This window comes from Dryas octopetala, chromosome 5 (genome assembly GCF_963921425.1).
Source record: "Dryas octopetala chromosome 5, drDryOcto1.1, whole genome shotgun sequence".
Taxonomy (NCBI): Eukaryota; Viridiplantae; Streptophyta; class Magnoliopsida; order Rosales; family Rosaceae; genus Dryas; species Dryas octopetala.
In genome coordinates, this window is record NC_141370.1 from 14,930,847 (window position 1) to 14,947,953 (window position 17,107).

Here is a 17,107-nt window from a genome sequence, read left to right on the forward strand (position 1 = left end):
CCCCTGCCGTCGCCTCTCTCTCCCCCTCGATCTCTTCTTTTTTTAGAAGCATCTTTCAATTAGGACAGGATTTGATCTGGCTTGCTAATATTTAGCTTCTCAAACAGTTTACAACTTGCTTATGATAATTTTTGATTGTTCAGTTCTGGAGGTGTGGTCTTGGCTTCTCGAGATGGGAAGATTGTGTGCGAGAACACCCTTGATGCACGTTTGGATGTTGTATTCCGTAAAAAACTTCCAGAGGTATTTACCCTACAAGTTTTGACTTCTATGTTCAGATTTCATCTTTTGCCAATACTATTGACCCCTCTTTCTCCATCGATCTCCCCCTGCCACCTCTCCATTTTTCTGCAAAAACCCAGCTCCACCGTCAAAAATTTCGCCGAAATTTCGACGATTTCGGCGAAATTTCGATAATTTCGACAATTTCGACGAAATCATCCCGAAATTTTAGCAAATATAGGTTTCGATTTCGACACCCCCAAAAATCGAAATTTTCGGCGAAACTTCGAAATTTAACACCCTGCATGTGGCCAACCAATTATGACAGAAAAGCTCACATGAGCTAAACAATGAGAGAGAGATTTAGGTCTCCTTATTTTCTATTTATTATTGCCTCTTGAATTATAATTTGCAAAAGCTAAAGTGAAGATTTTTTTTATTCTTAAGCACAAGTAGGCTTCATCTTCAAGTACCCAACATAATTAATGTTGAAAACTATGTTTCTAATATTAAACAAAAAGAAAATGACTGAATCTAACATGACTTCAATAGCATTCATTCATTCAAGCATTCATATGAAGTTTTTTTTTTTTTTTTTTCTTGGCCATTAGCATTCATATGAAGTTTAATGGTGCCAAAATGACCAGGAATTTAACTAGACTACACTTAAAAATATGAATCTCATGTTGAACAAGAGAAATTACCTTTACAAATCCAAAGTTGACCAGTTCCATTATGGACAAGAAGATTGAAACTTGAGAACTTCGCTCAAAAACCATTTCCCATTTCTTCACAACAATTCATATTCCCTTTTAGTTTTAGGTTTTTAGCATAACATTAATACAAGAAAACTCAAAACTGCCTCTGATTACACACAAGCATACTTCAAAGGGGGTGATGGGGGATCTACATCATACGGATTTCAAAACTTTGAGACTACTACCGGTGGCCAATGCTCCTTGTTCCCTAGAAAACTAAAAAACCTCTTTATGCTTAAACTAAAATAATATAATATAGAAAAACCTTGATCATCTTCTAATCTAACCAGATCAAGATCCAGATTGGGGTTTGGTCCTCTTGCTGTAACTCCCAAATCGTTGGGAAACCCCAGCATCATATAACGTATCCCACACCTGAAAATTCAGTCATACCAAATTAGCAATCATCACCTATCATATAAAAAACCTAAAAAATTCAAAAACCCAACCATGAACAAGATACAGAAGACAGCTTACTTCTAATCTTCCTTTTGAGCCTCCTATGGCCAACAAAAAGGGGCTATCTCCAGAGAATGAAACAGAAAAAACAGCTCCCTAGTAACATTCAGAACAGTGTGTGACAATCAATCTCATGTTGACAAAAATATAAATAAACAAAGAAAAATAAGAATATCTCGTCATATTAGTATGATAAATAATTCATATATCACTTACTGCTTTAGGATTCCTGGATGCAATGCATGAAGGTTGGTTGTTTGACAAATCCCAAAGCTTTACCTGCAAAAAAAAGATGACCAGCCAGTGGAACAATATAGAATATTCAAATCTGCATGGTATACAGAGGTCTGCAGGCAGTGGGAAGAACTTCATACCATTTTATCTGTGGATCCAGTTGCAAGAAGCTGAAAAAAGAAGGCACAGAGGTGAAGTTACACATAAGTCCATGATAGAAAAAGTACCCAAAAGTCAGGAGAAAGAGGACTATACATTAGGTGCGGAAGGATTATAAGAGATTGCGGAAACAGCTTTGTCATGTGCATGAATAGTAAAACTAGGTTTAGACTCGGAAGTAGGAGCAGATGTGGCAGTCCGGATATCAAAACCTTGGACTGTACCATCTTCAAGGCTCACCTGGATGGATTTACGAAATGAATGATGATCAGTCAATGTTAATTCTTATCCGTTCAGAAAGTAACTGTATCCACATTAAATATGTACATATATATATATATGTGTGTGTGTGCATATAAAACACAGACATGTTAATAAACAAGAAAAAAGAATAAACAAAAAAAATTTGTAATTAAGTATAGAAAAATGACTGTCTTGAGAGGCCAAAGCACACACCACAAATGAATGCTCAGTGTGTGGATCCCATGCTAAGCTTTCTACGTCAGTTGTGACTGTCCACTTATAACCGGAATGTGATGGTATCCTCCCATCTTTCTGGAATGCATTGTAAATACAGAAGTCAGGAAGTTTCAAAAACAAATAAATGAAAAGAATGTTATACTCAAGTAATAATTGAATACCAAGACTACTGAATGATCAAAAGATCCACTAAGAAGAACTTGTGGGGCATAATGATTCCATGCAACTGCTTGAACCTGTAAAAATTAGTACGAAGGTTAAAATTGAAGCTAAATGGAAAACTTGATAGAAAAGGCTTGCTCAACACTTTAAAATATAAGTCGTAAGATTGCATTTGTTCTATAGCACACCATCCAAAGACTGATTTCAGGATAAAGCATAAAATTGAAATTCTATCTAAATTCTTGCCTTGTCTGTATGATGCTCCATGGTAATATTACATTTTCCAGTAGCCACATCCCAGATCTTAACTTGTTTGTCAGCACTTGCACTAGCAAGTATATTTCTGTTTATAGGAAAATATAACAGAGCATATAAACCTTCCGCTGAGGCAAGAACAGGAGGTACAAAATTGTAAAAGAATTAACAAACCTGTACTCCTTATTCCAAGCAAGTCCAAGAACTGAATCTCTATGACTGTCTTCTTTGTATTTGATAGATATCTAACACAAAGCAAGTTGCAGAATTGGTAAAAGAAGTGACAAAAGAGTTGCATGTTTATCAAACCCAAACATTCAAGGAATTGAGCACCATACCTTCTTTCCTTTTTTTTTCTTCTTCTTCTCAGCAATACCGCCTAAGACCACACATGGTTGTACTTCATCAATCTGGAAAAAAAAAAATTTAGAAAATACAATACCATCTCCATCAATGACCTACTTAGCCTATGTAATGAGACTAGTATATATCACAAGATACAATGTCAAGATCCCATATCTCAATGGAAGGTTCCTCCATTAAACCAACAGCTATGAAGTTCCCTGCCAACATATACAAACATTTAGACATCAGTCAAATACAAAGGTAAATCAATGCATAAACAGAAAAAATGTTTAAACTTTAATGAATTGTAGTTTCTATTAGGGTCTTTTTCAATTTTGGTACCTCAACTTTGGGCTTTGTCCCAACTAGGTACCTAGACTATTATTTGTCCAAATTTAATACCTAAACTTTTATTTTGTCTCAAATTAGTATAATATGACCTTTTCATATAAGGCATCAAAATTTGGGGCATTTTAATCAACCTAGGATCGTGAATAGACCAAAATGACTTTGGGTATAAGATATGTGCAACACACATGACCAAATTTTGTTAGTATTTTTTAACAAAAGTCACATTATATACCAATTTGGGACAAAATAAAAGTTTAGGTATGAAATTGGAACAAATAATAGTTTGGGTAGGTAGTTGGGACAATGCCCAAAATTCAGGTACCGAAATTGAAAAAAACCCTTTCTATTAAGGAAAACAACCAGTGAAAACACAAAATAAGAAGACAAGTTGGCCTATTTTCTCTTTGTTAAGTAGATGAAATATGGACTCTTAAAGCACTCTCCCTCCCAGTTTCTAGCAAACATGAGAGTTGTTTGATTTAATTAGAATCAATTTTGAAGAAATGACTAATGTTGATTCCCACAATTCTTCTTGGGACTGTTTACAATGGAAACATAATTTACATATATGAGTAATTATGGATGCATACACTCACAACTTTCAACCAAAATGCATATATATATATATATATATCACACAGCCCGCACCTTTGTCTCCACCTTTGAGAGGACAATCAAGCCATGCTGTGCAAAGGGGAAATGCTGAAATGATGATGTCATGGTGAACAAAAACGTTTGATTCACCATCATCTGATTCAACATATAGCCAAACCTGCACATACATAATTCAATTATCATGAGTGGCAGACAGACAGAGAGATGAAACCAATAGTTTTAACTAACTATTACATGCCTCAAGCTGGCTGACATCATCCTCATGACGAGCACAAACTATGACTGCATCATTTGGATTTATGGCCATGTCTTCAATATCTTCAGAATCCTCGTCCTGTGAAAGGATAAAAATAAAAAGTAAAAAACCAAGTGACTTTTCTAGCCTCCCAATACAAGAAAATAGAACAATATCGATGGCATAATTAAGTTGTCAAATTTACCTCATCCTTATTCTTGAGATATGGATCCATTTCATTACTTGGGTAGTAAAGGTCCCCAAGCCCACTACTAAATGGGTCAATGCCTGAGGTCAGACATAAGAAGATGCAATGTTAGTTATGAATCCTTAGTGACACCCATGACAGGAGATATACAGTACTAATAAAACCATTTAACCAATAAGCTAAGCAAATCACTACTCAATAACTTTGACAATGCATCAAGTTAAACCTTGACCAATAGTTTGATTGTCAACCGAACACCCTGGTAAAACCATATCGTTTTAATATAAACCTGATATTAATAAAACCATTTAATCTAGAACTAAAGCAAATGACAAATTAATGGATTTCACAAGGCTTCGAGTTTAACCCTGAGTAACAGTTTGACTGTCCATCACTCCATCCAACACCTCCCGCTTAACCAACATGATAACTAACCCCTCCTAATATCCCAACAATGAACTTCAAGAAAATAAATCAAAAGGAAATACCATCATCCTCATCATCATAATGTTCCATGTCAAGTTCCCTCAATCCATCGGTTATGTCATTGGCCCCTGACTCGGTGACTTTGGAGGATCTGCCGAGTGCTTTTGCTACCTCTAATGCTTGGGAGATTTCATCACCCTGCTTGGGGTTTTCTACATCCATTCCTTCATCATCGTCCTCGCCCTCACTTTCACCCTCTCCACTGCACAAAGCAACACCCACCAAAAGTATACAAGTCAGCAAATCCAAAAAAACACCCAAACTGCATGAAGCCTCTTAGCCAAGACACAACCACATTACACATAAACTACATGAAAAAATCCAAGCCTTTCCCTTTTTCTTCAAGAAAGGAACCACCAACCCTTTCAAGCTTTTTTCTTTATTGAAAAAAGAAGACCCAACAATTTGTTGCAAAGAAAGTAAACAACTTTGACGAAAAATAACAAACAAAAGTCATCTGGGCACCAAAAAATCAATAAGTTCAGGGCTTAGCCTCAGCACAATAACAATTATCATAGCGTAAAATGTTCATTCAGCACCAGTAAAGCACACTACAATAACAAAAACTTAGACAAACTAAAAAAAAGAAGAGAAAGGAGTTGAAGCACTCCACCTTCTCTCCAAAGCACCGCTTTTTATTAACTCCTCGATTTCCTCTTTGGTAGGCGGGTCGGCGACGGATGGAACTGGCTTTGAAACCCCTTTGGGCACCCAAGAAATTGCTGATATCATTTCTTCTTCTTCTTCTGATTTTTTGAGTTTGGTTGAATTTAAATTGCTGTGTTTAACAAAGGTGGAGGTTTGGGAGGTATGAAATTGGCTGTGGAGCGAAGAGTTTGTTTCTGCTGCCTCTCGATGATGAAGAATAGGGTATTAGTAAAACCTTGGACCTGTTTGGTTATAGGGATACTTCTAATCCCGATCAGTTTAGAGTCTTCTTACGGTTAAACCGCTTGGCCTCAAGATTAGTTTATAGTTTTAAATTGTTTTATACTCGTATCTTTTAGGGTAGTTTTATTGAGAGCAGTTTTGCTCACTCCTTTAACTCAGGTGTATGCTCACTTCTCATCTAAAATGCTGCTATTTAAAAAACTAATTATTAGTTAATTTATTATATTTAATTATTTCTAATGTTATAATGATGAGAGAGAAAAATAATTTGACAACTTTTCTATTTTTACCTTTATCTTTTATTACTCAACTTTTTTATTATCCATTAATTTCTTTTTTTTTTTTCTTTCTGATAATTTTTGCTTCTTTTGTTTTTTTGCTCTTCTCCAGTACCCAAAAACCACATCCATTTAATAATTTTTGCTTTTTTTTTTTTTGGCTCTTCTCCAATATGCCTCCAGTACCCAAAAAACTACATCCATTTTTTTGGGTCTTCTCCTGTATACACCTTTATCTATTTTTTTAATTAATTAAAAAAATATTCCAACAACACCTTTTTTTTGGGCCTAAGAATTCTTCTCATTTGTCTCATACATGACTTTTTCATATCAAACAAATTTTTAGGCCAATCTAAGGTGTTGCAGCATTTGAAGAAAGAAGAATAGTTGCAACAACATAATTTTTTTTTTTTTTGAACTCATGTAACTTTTTTATTTGATTTTCTATGTATGCAAATGAGTTTTTTTACATTTTTGTTTGGCCAACATTTAAATTAAACTTTGCAAATGAGTTTTTTGTTCGAATTGCAAATGTGTTGTTGGAATATTTTATTTTTTAATTAATTAAAAAAATAGATAAAGGTGTATCAGGAGAAGACCCAAAAAAATGAATGTGGTTTTTTGGATACCGGAGGCATACTGGAGAAGAGCAAAAAAAAAAAAAGCAAAAATTATTAAATGGATGTGGTTTTTGGGTACTGGAGGCGTACTGGAGAAGAGCAAAAAAACAAAATAAGCAAAAATTATTAGAAATAATTAAATAAAAGAGAAAAGAGAAATTAATGGATAATAAAAAAGTGGAAAAAGTTGAGTAATAAAAGATAAGGGTAAAAATAGAAAAGATTTGTCAAATTATTTTTCTCTCTCATCATTATAACATTAGAAATCATTAAATATAATAAATTAACTCATTGTTAGTTTTTTAAATACATGACAACATTTTAGATGGGAGGAGAGCATACACCTGAGTTAAAAGAGATGAGCAAAACTGTTCTCATTTTTATTTTCTTTTTAAGGCAAAAATAAATAATAAGATAATAAATCAGTCCACATGCTGAACAAACTCATAAGTCGGACGCGGTTGTTACTGAATGACAACCTACACTTATGTTAATACACAAATACAAGAAAATAATACACATCCAAAAAAAAAAAAAAAATCTTAAAAAAATAAAAAGCACAATTGTTATTGTTAGTGAATACAACTATATGTTGTTGTCACTTGCGGACATTGGCAATGTGCATTAAAATGCTGCTCACAAAGGTGTGTTTAAATACTCATTGAAAACTTGATTTTGTAAGCTTATAATATTGATTTATTTATCATAAATAAAGTTAGTAGTGGATCTTTTTAACGTAATATATAATATTAAGCATATAATATATAATATACATGATATGTATAACATATTATACATATAAATTTCAACGGCGTGTGTGTGCATCCGACCATGGATGGCGACGAGAGGACCACCCCTGAGTTCTTCTCTCTTCCCTCTTCATCCTTGTGAGCTTGGAACACCCAGCAACCCCTAGACCCGATCGGAGCCGCGATGTTGACTCTGATTCCGGCCTTGTCGCGACGTTGCCGAAGAATAAGCCAAGTTCCTCACTATAACAACGCCTAAAAAGTTATTGGGGAAGCCAACTCCATCCTCGTGCCTTCCTTATCAGTAGTAGGTTCTTGATTTCATTTGTTTAGTTCAGTTTCTGAAAATGCAAAAAACTGCAGTTTCTAGAACTGCAAGTGAACTAAAACTTCAGAAACTGCAATTTCTGGAACTGCAGTTTATTGGAGTTGCGGACTTGCAGTTTCAGTTTCCGTTCTTTTGGTGATGCGTTGATGCTGGTATTTTGAAAGGTGTCTGCATGCTATGTTTTTGTTATGTCTATTTTCGTCAAAACAATGTGCGGGGTAGATGTGGTTTTTGTGGCGCGGGGATCTAGTGGTGGTGTGGTGTCGGCAAATAAAGAATATGTTTGTGGTAGTTGGCCCTTAAAGAAAGAATGATGCTTTAGGTAGTTTTAGTTAATAAAATTAGATGCCAATACCTGTTTATTAACGGACTCAAAAATAAATAGCACAATTGTTATTGTTGGTCAATACAACTATATGTTGTTGTCACTTGGGGACATTGGCAATGAGCATTAAAATGCTGCTCACAAAGGTGTGTTTAAATACTCATTGAAAACTTGATTTTGTAAGCTTATAACATTGATTTATTTATCATAAATAAAGTTAGTAGTGGATCTTTTTAACGTAATATATAATTTTAAGCATATAATATATAATATACATGATATGTATAACATATTATACATATAAATTTCTATGGAACAAGAGTTGTCAACTCAAAGTTAACAATTTAGGTTAGGTTCAGCCAAGCAAAACCTCTAACTCAAGCTCAACCCCGAAGAGGATATCCCTCCATTCTTGGAGAAGTGTGTACATTCTTGCGAGGGTCACTCAGCAATGGAACTCAAGTATCTACCATTAAAGAGTCATCCTTTTTTTCTTTGGCCGGGATTAAAGAGTCATCCTTTTTCAATATATTTTGATTGAACAAGGTTTGAATTGAATCATCTTGGTAAGCTTCACGAATGTTGTCATACACAGCTAATTTGATTGCATCACTTGACTTAGTGACTAATTACCATTATTTTTTTAGCATAAGTTACTGAAAAAACAAAATTGCATGGAAGAAGTCTAGCTTAATTTCATGAAGTGTGCAACTAAGCTAGCAACAAGTTAAAATCATAAGACCATATGTCATGGGCCAAAGTATGAGGCCCAACATGAAAGATTCACAAGCCCAACCATGTCAACCAACAGAGTGGGCAGTTACATATTGGACTCTTGTCGGTAGCCAAACCTCCTGATACTGGGCTGGTCCAATGACCTACAAGTCTACAACGAATGATAATATTTCCACGTGGGACCTAATTAGCGATAATATCCTCCGGACCCATCCACTTATGAAAGTAAGTGTTGCAGTAGTCAGGCTTCAAGATCAAGATTAACATCAACGACTTATACAACGCCACGTATGACGTATCGGACCCAAATATCAAGCAACAGATATTTGTCTTCGACTTTCATGGACGCGGTGAAGTGTCACGAATTTTTAACTCCCAGACAAGGGCCTGTCTCATCCTTATCTTACCGACACAAAACATAGACGCGTCGGTTTATAGCGGTGCGACGTGTCGGAGTCGTTAACGTGGCAGGTACCAAAAGCCCTCAGCTGGGTACGTGTATGCCTTTGCAGCTTTGGAGAAAAACTTACCGAGCTGACTTGTCATACGAGGTATGTGTCTTATTAGAATTTGATACTAAATCAGTCTTTATCTCTATTTTAGGCAGGAAAGTTTGTCTCGCATCTTTGCCTATATAAAGCAACCCCAGTTCTGATTTGAAAGCAGAGTCAGTCACTGAATATTACTCAACTTCAGAAATCATTATTCATTACACTTCCATTTGCTCACAAGCTGTTTGCGTTTTTGTTTCTTTGAAAATGGCGCATTACCAGAACCAATACGGTGCAACGGCACAAGGCACTCACGAGGAGTGCGCCCACCCGATCAACCCGACCAGCAACCCGATCCGAAAGGTCGAGTATGGCAACCCGGTTGATCAACACACCGCTCCGCGTGGAACAGGTGTAGGGCAGGGCACTCATGGCACCACCACTGATCCCGCCGGGTACGGTGGTACAGGGTACGGCGCTCATGGTGCTGGGCAGGGTGTTGTTGGGCACCAGCCTGAGCCTCATGGTGTCACCGGCAAGCTTCGTCAATCCGGTAACTCAAGCTCCTCGGTAAGTCTCTCGACCACTGTGAATTTAGAACACACATTCAGTTGGTCCGTCTTTCAGTGTTCGTTTCTGTATTGTGAATTTGGACTACACATTCAGTCAGTCATTTTCATTTTCTCTTGTCGTCCATGTGACAAGAGAATTAATATTTTGTTTATTAATTATTATAGAGATAATTGATGAGTTGCTAACGTACATATGTATATTTTTATGTTGGTTATAGTCCGAGGATGATGAGGAAGGTGGGAGAAGGAAGAAGGGCAGCGTAATAGACAAGGTAAAGGAGAAGTTGCCAGGCGCTGGGCGCAAGGAGGAGCAGTACGGATCTCATGAAGCACCTTACGGTGCAGCTGGGCGCAAGGAGGAGCAGTACGGATCTCGTGAAGCACCTTACGGTGCAACTAATACAGGTTGCGGTGGGACTACGGGTGAGCACCAGCAGAAGGGGGCGTTGGACATGGTCAAAGAGAAGCTTCCTGGCGGCCAAAAGCCTGAGCAGTACGGATCTCATGAAGCACCTTACGGTGCAGCTGGGCGCAAGGAGGAGCAGTACGGATCTCATGAAGCACCTTACGGTGCAGCTAATAGAGGTTGCGGTGGGACTACGGGTGAGCACCAGCAGAAGGGGCCGTTGGACAAGGTCAAAGAGAAGCTTCCTGGCGGCCAAAAGCCTGAGCAGTACGGATCTCATGAAGCACCTTACGGTGCAGCTGGGCGCAAGGAGGAGCAGTACGGATCTCATGAAGCACCTTACGGTGCAGCTAATACAGGTTGCGGTGGGACTACGGGTGAGCACCAGCAGAAGGGGCCGTTGGACAAGGTCAAAGAGAAGCTTCCTGGCGGCCAAAAGCCTGACCAGCACGGATCTCATCCACCCTCGACCACCAAACCTTACGGTGGTACACCTGCTTCCACAGGCACTGCTTACGCAGGCCCTGCTTACGGTAGTACACCTGCTTCCACAGGCCCTGCTTACGTTAGTACTGAGCCCCAGGAGAAGAAGGGCATGATGGAAAAGATCAAAGAGAAGCTTCCAGGTGCCGGAAACCGCTAGATCACATATATTTCGTTTATGTTGATAATTATAATGGGTGTATGTATTGCTCAATCTATGGCTTGTTCCCTAGGGAGTGCTTTTCTGTAGCTTCTGATCATACCCAAAGTCTTATATATTTGGGTGGGTCCAGCGAGTGGTTTTTAACTTTTATCTGCTCTGTATAATAAGCAGTGTGTGGCATAAGCTCAGCTCATGTGCTGTGCCCAATGGATTTGTTTCTTGTAATATCTATATTTTGTATCTCGTGTATATTTTATTAATACGAGTATAGTGTTCTGGTTTATATATTGTAGCAAGATATTATGTGCTCCTGTTCATTCTCATTTAGAATCTAGCTTTAGATTAGGTGCCCAAAAATATCTACTCGAATCCTTGAATATTTCTACTTATAGAAAGATCTTTCAAATCGGCCCAGAAACAGAAATGGGCTTTAGAATCTAGCTTTAGATTGGGTTTCCAAAAATATCCACTCGAATCCTTGAATTACTACTTATTGAAAGATCTTGCAAATCTGTCCAGGAACAGAAATGGGCTAGTAAGCCCATGGTGCTATTGTCCATAACAGGGTCCAGAAATGGGCTTCTATCAAACAATACATATGATAATTCTTGCAGCGGAAAGAATCATGTAACTCAATTTACTTGAGAATCTAGTTTCCATCAAATTCTTGTACTGTTTATGACATAATAAACCATTTAATGCTCAAGGCACCAAAAAAGTGCTGCGCTTTGATGACCTGTCGATTTGTCAACCGTGTTCTATAAATGTTCACATGGTTTAACAAGACTTGCATATGAAACCCGAGGCAACTACAAACTAGAACTTCGTAGTCAAGTCTTCCACATTTACTTATCAAACCTTGCTCGGTACTCTGGTCAAAGAGATTCTAGTGTGTCTGTATTAGACCTCCAACGATATTCAGACTTCTGGTTCTTTTTTTTGTTTTGGCCAGGACAGACTTCTTCTGGTTCAATCACCAAAAGTTACCACAAGAGCATGTCCCATTTCGGAAGTGGTGAAATCTCATGTTATCTCTCACAACAATCTCTCTCCCTGTAATTTGTGATGCACCACACATGAACGCATGGCAATCTTCACAGATCCTAATGTTCTTCATAATCTTAATGGCACAACCAGAATCTGTACTGAGCAATGCATATGCTAAAGCCAGCCTTTCACTATGAGCCATTAACAAACTTATCTTTTCTTCATCCGCTACATCATAAGCGACAGAATTCAGGTTTGGCCGGTACTGATCATGAGCCTGTAATCTGTTCAGAAGGTCCTTCAATGTCTTCTTAATCTCAGAGTACTCCGGATGGGTCTTTTCACTTGCACAGAACTCATGAATTACCCCTTTCTTTGTTTCAACCCAACTATATGCAGGATTCTTCTTCAGTCCCTTCTCTCTCATCAACTTCCTCACTCTTGAAACATCATCCCACCTTCTTGCTTCCGCATATGTGTTAGAGAGCATCACATAGTTTCCAATGCTATCAGGTTCAAGCTCAAAAAGATGGTTAGCAGCAATCTGAGCGATCTCGGGATTCCCATAGATACGACATGCTCCGAGTAGCGCTCCCCACACACCTCCATTGGCATCTATTGGCATTGTTTCGACAAGCTCAAGAGCTTCTTCCAAGCGCCCAGCTCGACCAAGTAGGTCCACCATGCAAGTGTAATGATCAACTGATGGAGCAACACCATAATACTTCTCCATGGTTGCAAATAACTGCCTACCTTGATCAACCATACCCGCATGGCTGCACGCAGTTAGCACCCCTATAAAAGTAACCCGGTTAGGTCTTATCTCAGTCGTCAACATCTCATGAAACAATTCTATCGCTGCACTGGCACGACTGTGCGTTGCAAACCCCGAAATCATTGAGCTATAAGAAAATACGTTTCTTTCTTTCATTCCTTGAAAAACTCTGTATGCCTCATCCAAGCTCCCACACTTTGAGTACATATCTATCAATGCAGATCCCACAAGAACATTTTCAGCAGGCCCAAAACCAGATTTCTCGGCAATATTTCGAACCCAATTAGCATACTTAGACCCACCCAATTGTGCACAAGCTGAAACGATACCAACCAACGTTATCTCATCGGTCCCTACACCAGCACCTTGCATTCTCTCAAAGCACGCCAACACCTCTCTCGGCCGGGCATTCTGGGCATAACCGGTAACCATTGCCGTCCACGCCACCATATCTTTCACAGGCAACCCGTCAAACAAATCCCGAGCCGATTCCATATCCCCACTCTTCGCATAAGCAACTATCAACTCGGTCCAAGAAACCACATCCCTATCAGGCATTTCATCAAACACCTTGCGCGCACACTCTAAAAACCCACATTTCACATACATATCAATCATAGTGTTGCCCACATACAAATCCGACGCAAACCCACCAACCAAAATCGTCTGGGCATGTATCTGCCGACCCAAATTCACATCAAGAACATACCCACAAGCCTTAAAAAGCGCCGAGAACGTAAATGAAACCGGCACAGTACCCTCTCTTCGCATGGAGGTATACAAATCCAGCGCCTCAGAAATGCGTCCTTCAATGGTGTAACCACGAATCATAGCCATCCAGAGAAATGGGCTCGGGTAATTGATCTCTTCGAAGACGAGTCGAGGGTAGGTGTCCATTGGGACTTTGCACTTGGTGAGGGTGCGAATGAGCTTGGTGAGGACGTAGCCACATTGGTCATGGCCTTTGCGGAGGAGATGGGCGTGTACTCCTTTGACTTGGTTGAGGCTGGTACACCCATCTAGAGAAGTAACGAGTTTGTGCTCTAAGAGCTTCTTCTGCTGCTGAAACTCGGAGAAGGGAATGAAGACTTTGCTTTGTTGTGGTTGTGGCTGTTGAGGTAAAAGCTTGTAAATTGGTATTGTCGAGAATTTGCGAGAGAGATGAAGCATTGTCGGGAAATTGATTGGAGTCTGATTGCATTTGATAAAAAAGGAATTTCCGCGGTAAAGATAAAACGATGCGTTTTGTCAAAGCAGGACAATGAAAACGATGCGTTTTGGTTTCGCTCTAATTGCAATACTCTGTTCTCTTCGCATGGTGACGACACCATAACACTCAGCCCAAACTCCAAAGTCCTCTCTCTGTTCTCTTCGCTGCCCAGCCATACCCACATTTGAACGGCGACGTATCAAGTCTCCTTCTTCTCTCTCGTATTTCGGCGAACCAGGTAGTTCATCTCTCTGGGTCGTTATGATTATTGCAGTGTTGCTGTTTTCTATTTCTTTTTTTCGTTTTGAAAAGGCAGGAGGTTGATGATGAATTGATTGGTATTTCGTTGATGAAATTTGATGTTAATTCGTTAGGGATATTGGATGACAGTTTATAGAAATTGGTTCTAATAGTTTAGGAAAATTTGAGGCACAATCTGAATATATCCCTGTTCTTGAAGACAATATATTTGTAATTTAATTTTGCAAATGTTACATTGCAAGCTGTTTTAGGAAATGTGATAGTTCGATTTTTTTTTGCAAATGGTCTGCATCGTTCATGCAATTTTGGGATGGTTTGAACATGTCTTTTCTTTTGAAGAAAGTTAGAGGTTGAGCTTAAAAGGAGATACCTTCATAATTTTTTAACAGTGAAATTTTTGTTTGCATTTTCTGTTTGCAAATGTTTAGCTAATCCTTTTACTTATACTGCGTACCGTGCCAAACGAATGTCTTGCATTTTGGATTTTACTGTTTTGTCATGTACAAGTACTAAAGAATTTGTTTATGATTAGGCTGTTGGTTTGGCTAATGGATTGTGATCATAAAAGGCAAATATTAGAAAAAACTGACAAGGGAGAAATATTTGAAGAATGTGATGAACTAAAAGTGGGAATGGAAGTGAGTAATGAAGCTGAAGCTTACCAGCTATGCAACACATATGCCTTTAAGAAAGGTTTTAGTATTCGTAAAGGGCATATTCGAAGAGATGCACAAAACAATATCCGACAACGAGACTTTTTGTGTTCAAAAGAAGGGTTTCAACTAGATGAAGACTTGTGTGAAGTGAAAAAAATGAGAAGATTGGAGACGAGAACAGGTTGCAAGGCTGTCATTCGATTCACTGTGGAGAATGGTTCATGGAAGATCACGCACATCAATTCAGCTCATAATCACGAGTTTGCTAAGCCTGAAGAGAGACAGTTTCTAAGATCCAGTAGAAATATACCAAGTGTTCGTGCAGCTATCATTGGTTCTACGGTTGATACGAGTATAAGATCAACAAAATCATACAATTTGGGAAAAGAATTTGGCAGTGTTGAAGATGCTGGATTTACTAAGAACGATTGTCATAATTCTTTGCAAAGGAAGATGGAAGACAAGATAGAAGGAGCGGATGGACAAAGTTTGATAGATTATTTTAAGCATAAACAGTTGGAGGATCCTAATTTTTTCTACAGTGTTCAAGTGGATCAGTTTAACCGGATCATAAATTTTTTTTGGAGAGATGGCAGATCAAAGTTAGATTATGATTGCTTTGGAGATGTTGTTTGCTTTGACACTACATTTCGGACCATTAAATACAATTTAATTTGTGCTCCATTTGTGGGAGTTAATCATCATTGGAAGAATGTCTTATTTGGTTGTGCCGTTTTATTGGATGAGAGCACCAACTCATTTATTTGGTTGTTTGAAACATTTTTGGAGTCAATGGGATATAAACAGCCAAAAACCATTTTCACGGATGAGGATAATGCAATGGCAAATGCAATTGGGACTGTGCTTCCGGAGACACACCATCGATTATGCACTTGGAACATCACTAAGAATGCTACACAACATCTTGCCAATCATTTCACTAATCCTGAATTCAAGAAGCACTTCAACAAATGCTTTCATGATTGTTTTACTGAAGCAGAATTTCAAGCTGTGTGGGAGGACATGATTAGAAAGTTTAACCTTGAAAGTAATTCGTGGCTGAAGACGTTGTATTCACTTCGAGAGAAATGGTCTCCTGCTTTTAGCTTAGATACTTTCTCAGCGAATATTGGGTCCAGCCAAAGGGGGGAGAGCACAAACGGTATTTTCCATCAGATTTCAAGGAAAACAATGGATCTCACTTGTTTTGCACACCATTATGAGCAAAAAACAAAAGAAATGCGATTCACAGAGTTGGAAGATGATTTTCGTTGTAGAAACAGTATGCCTCATCTTAGAGTAAATAGTGGTATCTTTAAGCATGCAGCTACTGAGTACACCGTTAAAATGTATTCATTCTTTGAAAATGAGCTTATGAGTATCTTTGGGGTGAGGATGATGGAAGTTGGTAATGATGGCAACCAGTATATCTATGAAGCAATTGAAGAAGGTCATCAAAGAGTCTACATAATTCATTACAACTCTACTACATCCATGATTTCTTGTTCTTGTAAGTTATTTGAATCCATGGGATCGTTGTGTCGTCATGCCCTAAAAGTATTGGATTTAAAAAACTTCACAAGCATACCCACCCAATACATATTGAAGAGATGGACTAAAGGGGCTAAAAAAGGGATTGTAGTGAGTAGTGATTTATGTACGCCATCATATAAAAAGGCGAAGTCTGTCCAATCATTGCGCCTAAGTGAGTTGATGCATGAAGGAACTAATGTTTTCAGTATAGGCTCATTGTGTGATTCAGGAACAAGGATTGTCAAACAAAAGTTAGCGGAGACCATGATGTTACTTGAAAGTGACCAGGAAACTACAAACATGTTGGGAAATTTGAGCAAAGTTGATGACCAATTTGTTCGTGATGTGCTTATTGATAAGCAAAGTGTGGAATCCCCTTGTTGTGAGGGTTAAAGGAGAAATGCTAGATTGAAAAGTGTATGTTCAGGGTTTTGCTTATTTTTGTGCTTAATATTGCACTTCATTGCGTAAGATGTTCAAAGGTCAGATTTTTTTTTTCTTCTTTGGCAGAAGCCATCATTGTACATTTTTTTTTTCTTTGTCAAGTGACAATTCCCTCATGTTAGATGTATTTGGTTATTTGCTTCTTGTACATACTGGAGTTTGAATTTTATAATTTGGATAGGTGAATCAGTATGTTCTTTGCTTTGCAGTGAAGTCCTCCTATAGTTTATT

At 38.2% G+C, this 17,107-nt stretch overlaps 4 protein-coding genes across 4 annotated transcripts; 2 read left to right on the forward strand and 2 right to left on the reverse strand.

The window, feature by feature from the left end:
• Window positions 1–970: 970 nt before the first annotated feature.
• LOC147284722 (uncharacterized) lies at window positions 971–5,821 on the reverse strand. The gene is made up of 16 exons (XM_086242929.1): window positions 5,583–5,821; window positions 4,972–5,171; window positions 4,481–4,563; window positions 4,279–4,374; window positions 4,074–4,197; window positions 3,231–3,292; window positions 3,068–3,139; window positions 2,904–2,974; window positions 2,721–2,817; window positions 2,474–2,548; window positions 2,289–2,387; window positions 1,929–2,072; window positions 1,814–1,843; window positions 1,656–1,718; window positions 1,458–1,535; window positions 971–1,355 (listed from the first exon to the last, which is right to left on the reverse strand). The coding sequence occupies exons 1-16, from the start codon at window positions 5,699–5,701 to the stop codon at window positions 1,272–1,274; spliced, it is 1,497 nt and encodes a 498-aa protein (XP_086099055.1). The 5' UTR covers window positions 5,702–5,821; the 3' UTR covers window positions 971–1,271.
• A 3,728-nt stretch (window positions 5,822–9,549) lies between these two features.
• On the forward strand, window positions 9,550–11,293 carry LOC147284723 (uncharacterized). The gene is made up of 2 exons (XM_086242931.1): window positions 9,550–9,956; window positions 10,177–11,293. The coding sequence occupies exons 1-2, from the start codon at window positions 9,654–9,656 to the stop codon at window positions 11,005–11,007; spliced, it is 1,134 nt and encodes a 377-aa protein (XP_086099057.1). The 5' UTR covers window positions 9,550–9,653; the 3' UTR covers window positions 11,008–11,293.
• Window positions 11,294–11,511: 218 nt separating this feature from the next.
• On the reverse strand, window positions 11,512–14,024 carry LOC147284724 (Pentatricopeptide repeat (PPR) superfamily protein). The gene has a single exon (XM_086245446.1). The coding sequence runs from the start codon at window positions 13,940–13,942 to the stop codon at window positions 11,984–11,986; it is 1,959 nt and encodes a 652-aa protein (XP_086101572.1). The 5' UTR covers window positions 13,943–14,024; the 3' UTR covers window positions 11,512–11,983.
• Window positions 14,025–14,081: 57 nt separating this feature from the next.
• Window positions 14,082–17,062, forward strand: LOC147284725 (protein FAR1-RELATED SEQUENCE 5-like). The gene is made up of 2 exons (XM_086245445.1): window positions 14,082–14,220; window positions 14,776–17,062. The coding sequence occupies exon 2, from the start codon at window positions 14,792–14,794 to the stop codon at window positions 16,823–16,825; it is 2,034 nt and encodes a 677-aa protein (XP_086101571.1). The 5' UTR covers window positions 14,082–14,220; window positions 14,776–14,791; the 3' UTR covers window positions 16,826–17,062.
• Window positions 17,063–17,107: the final 45 nt, after the last annotated feature.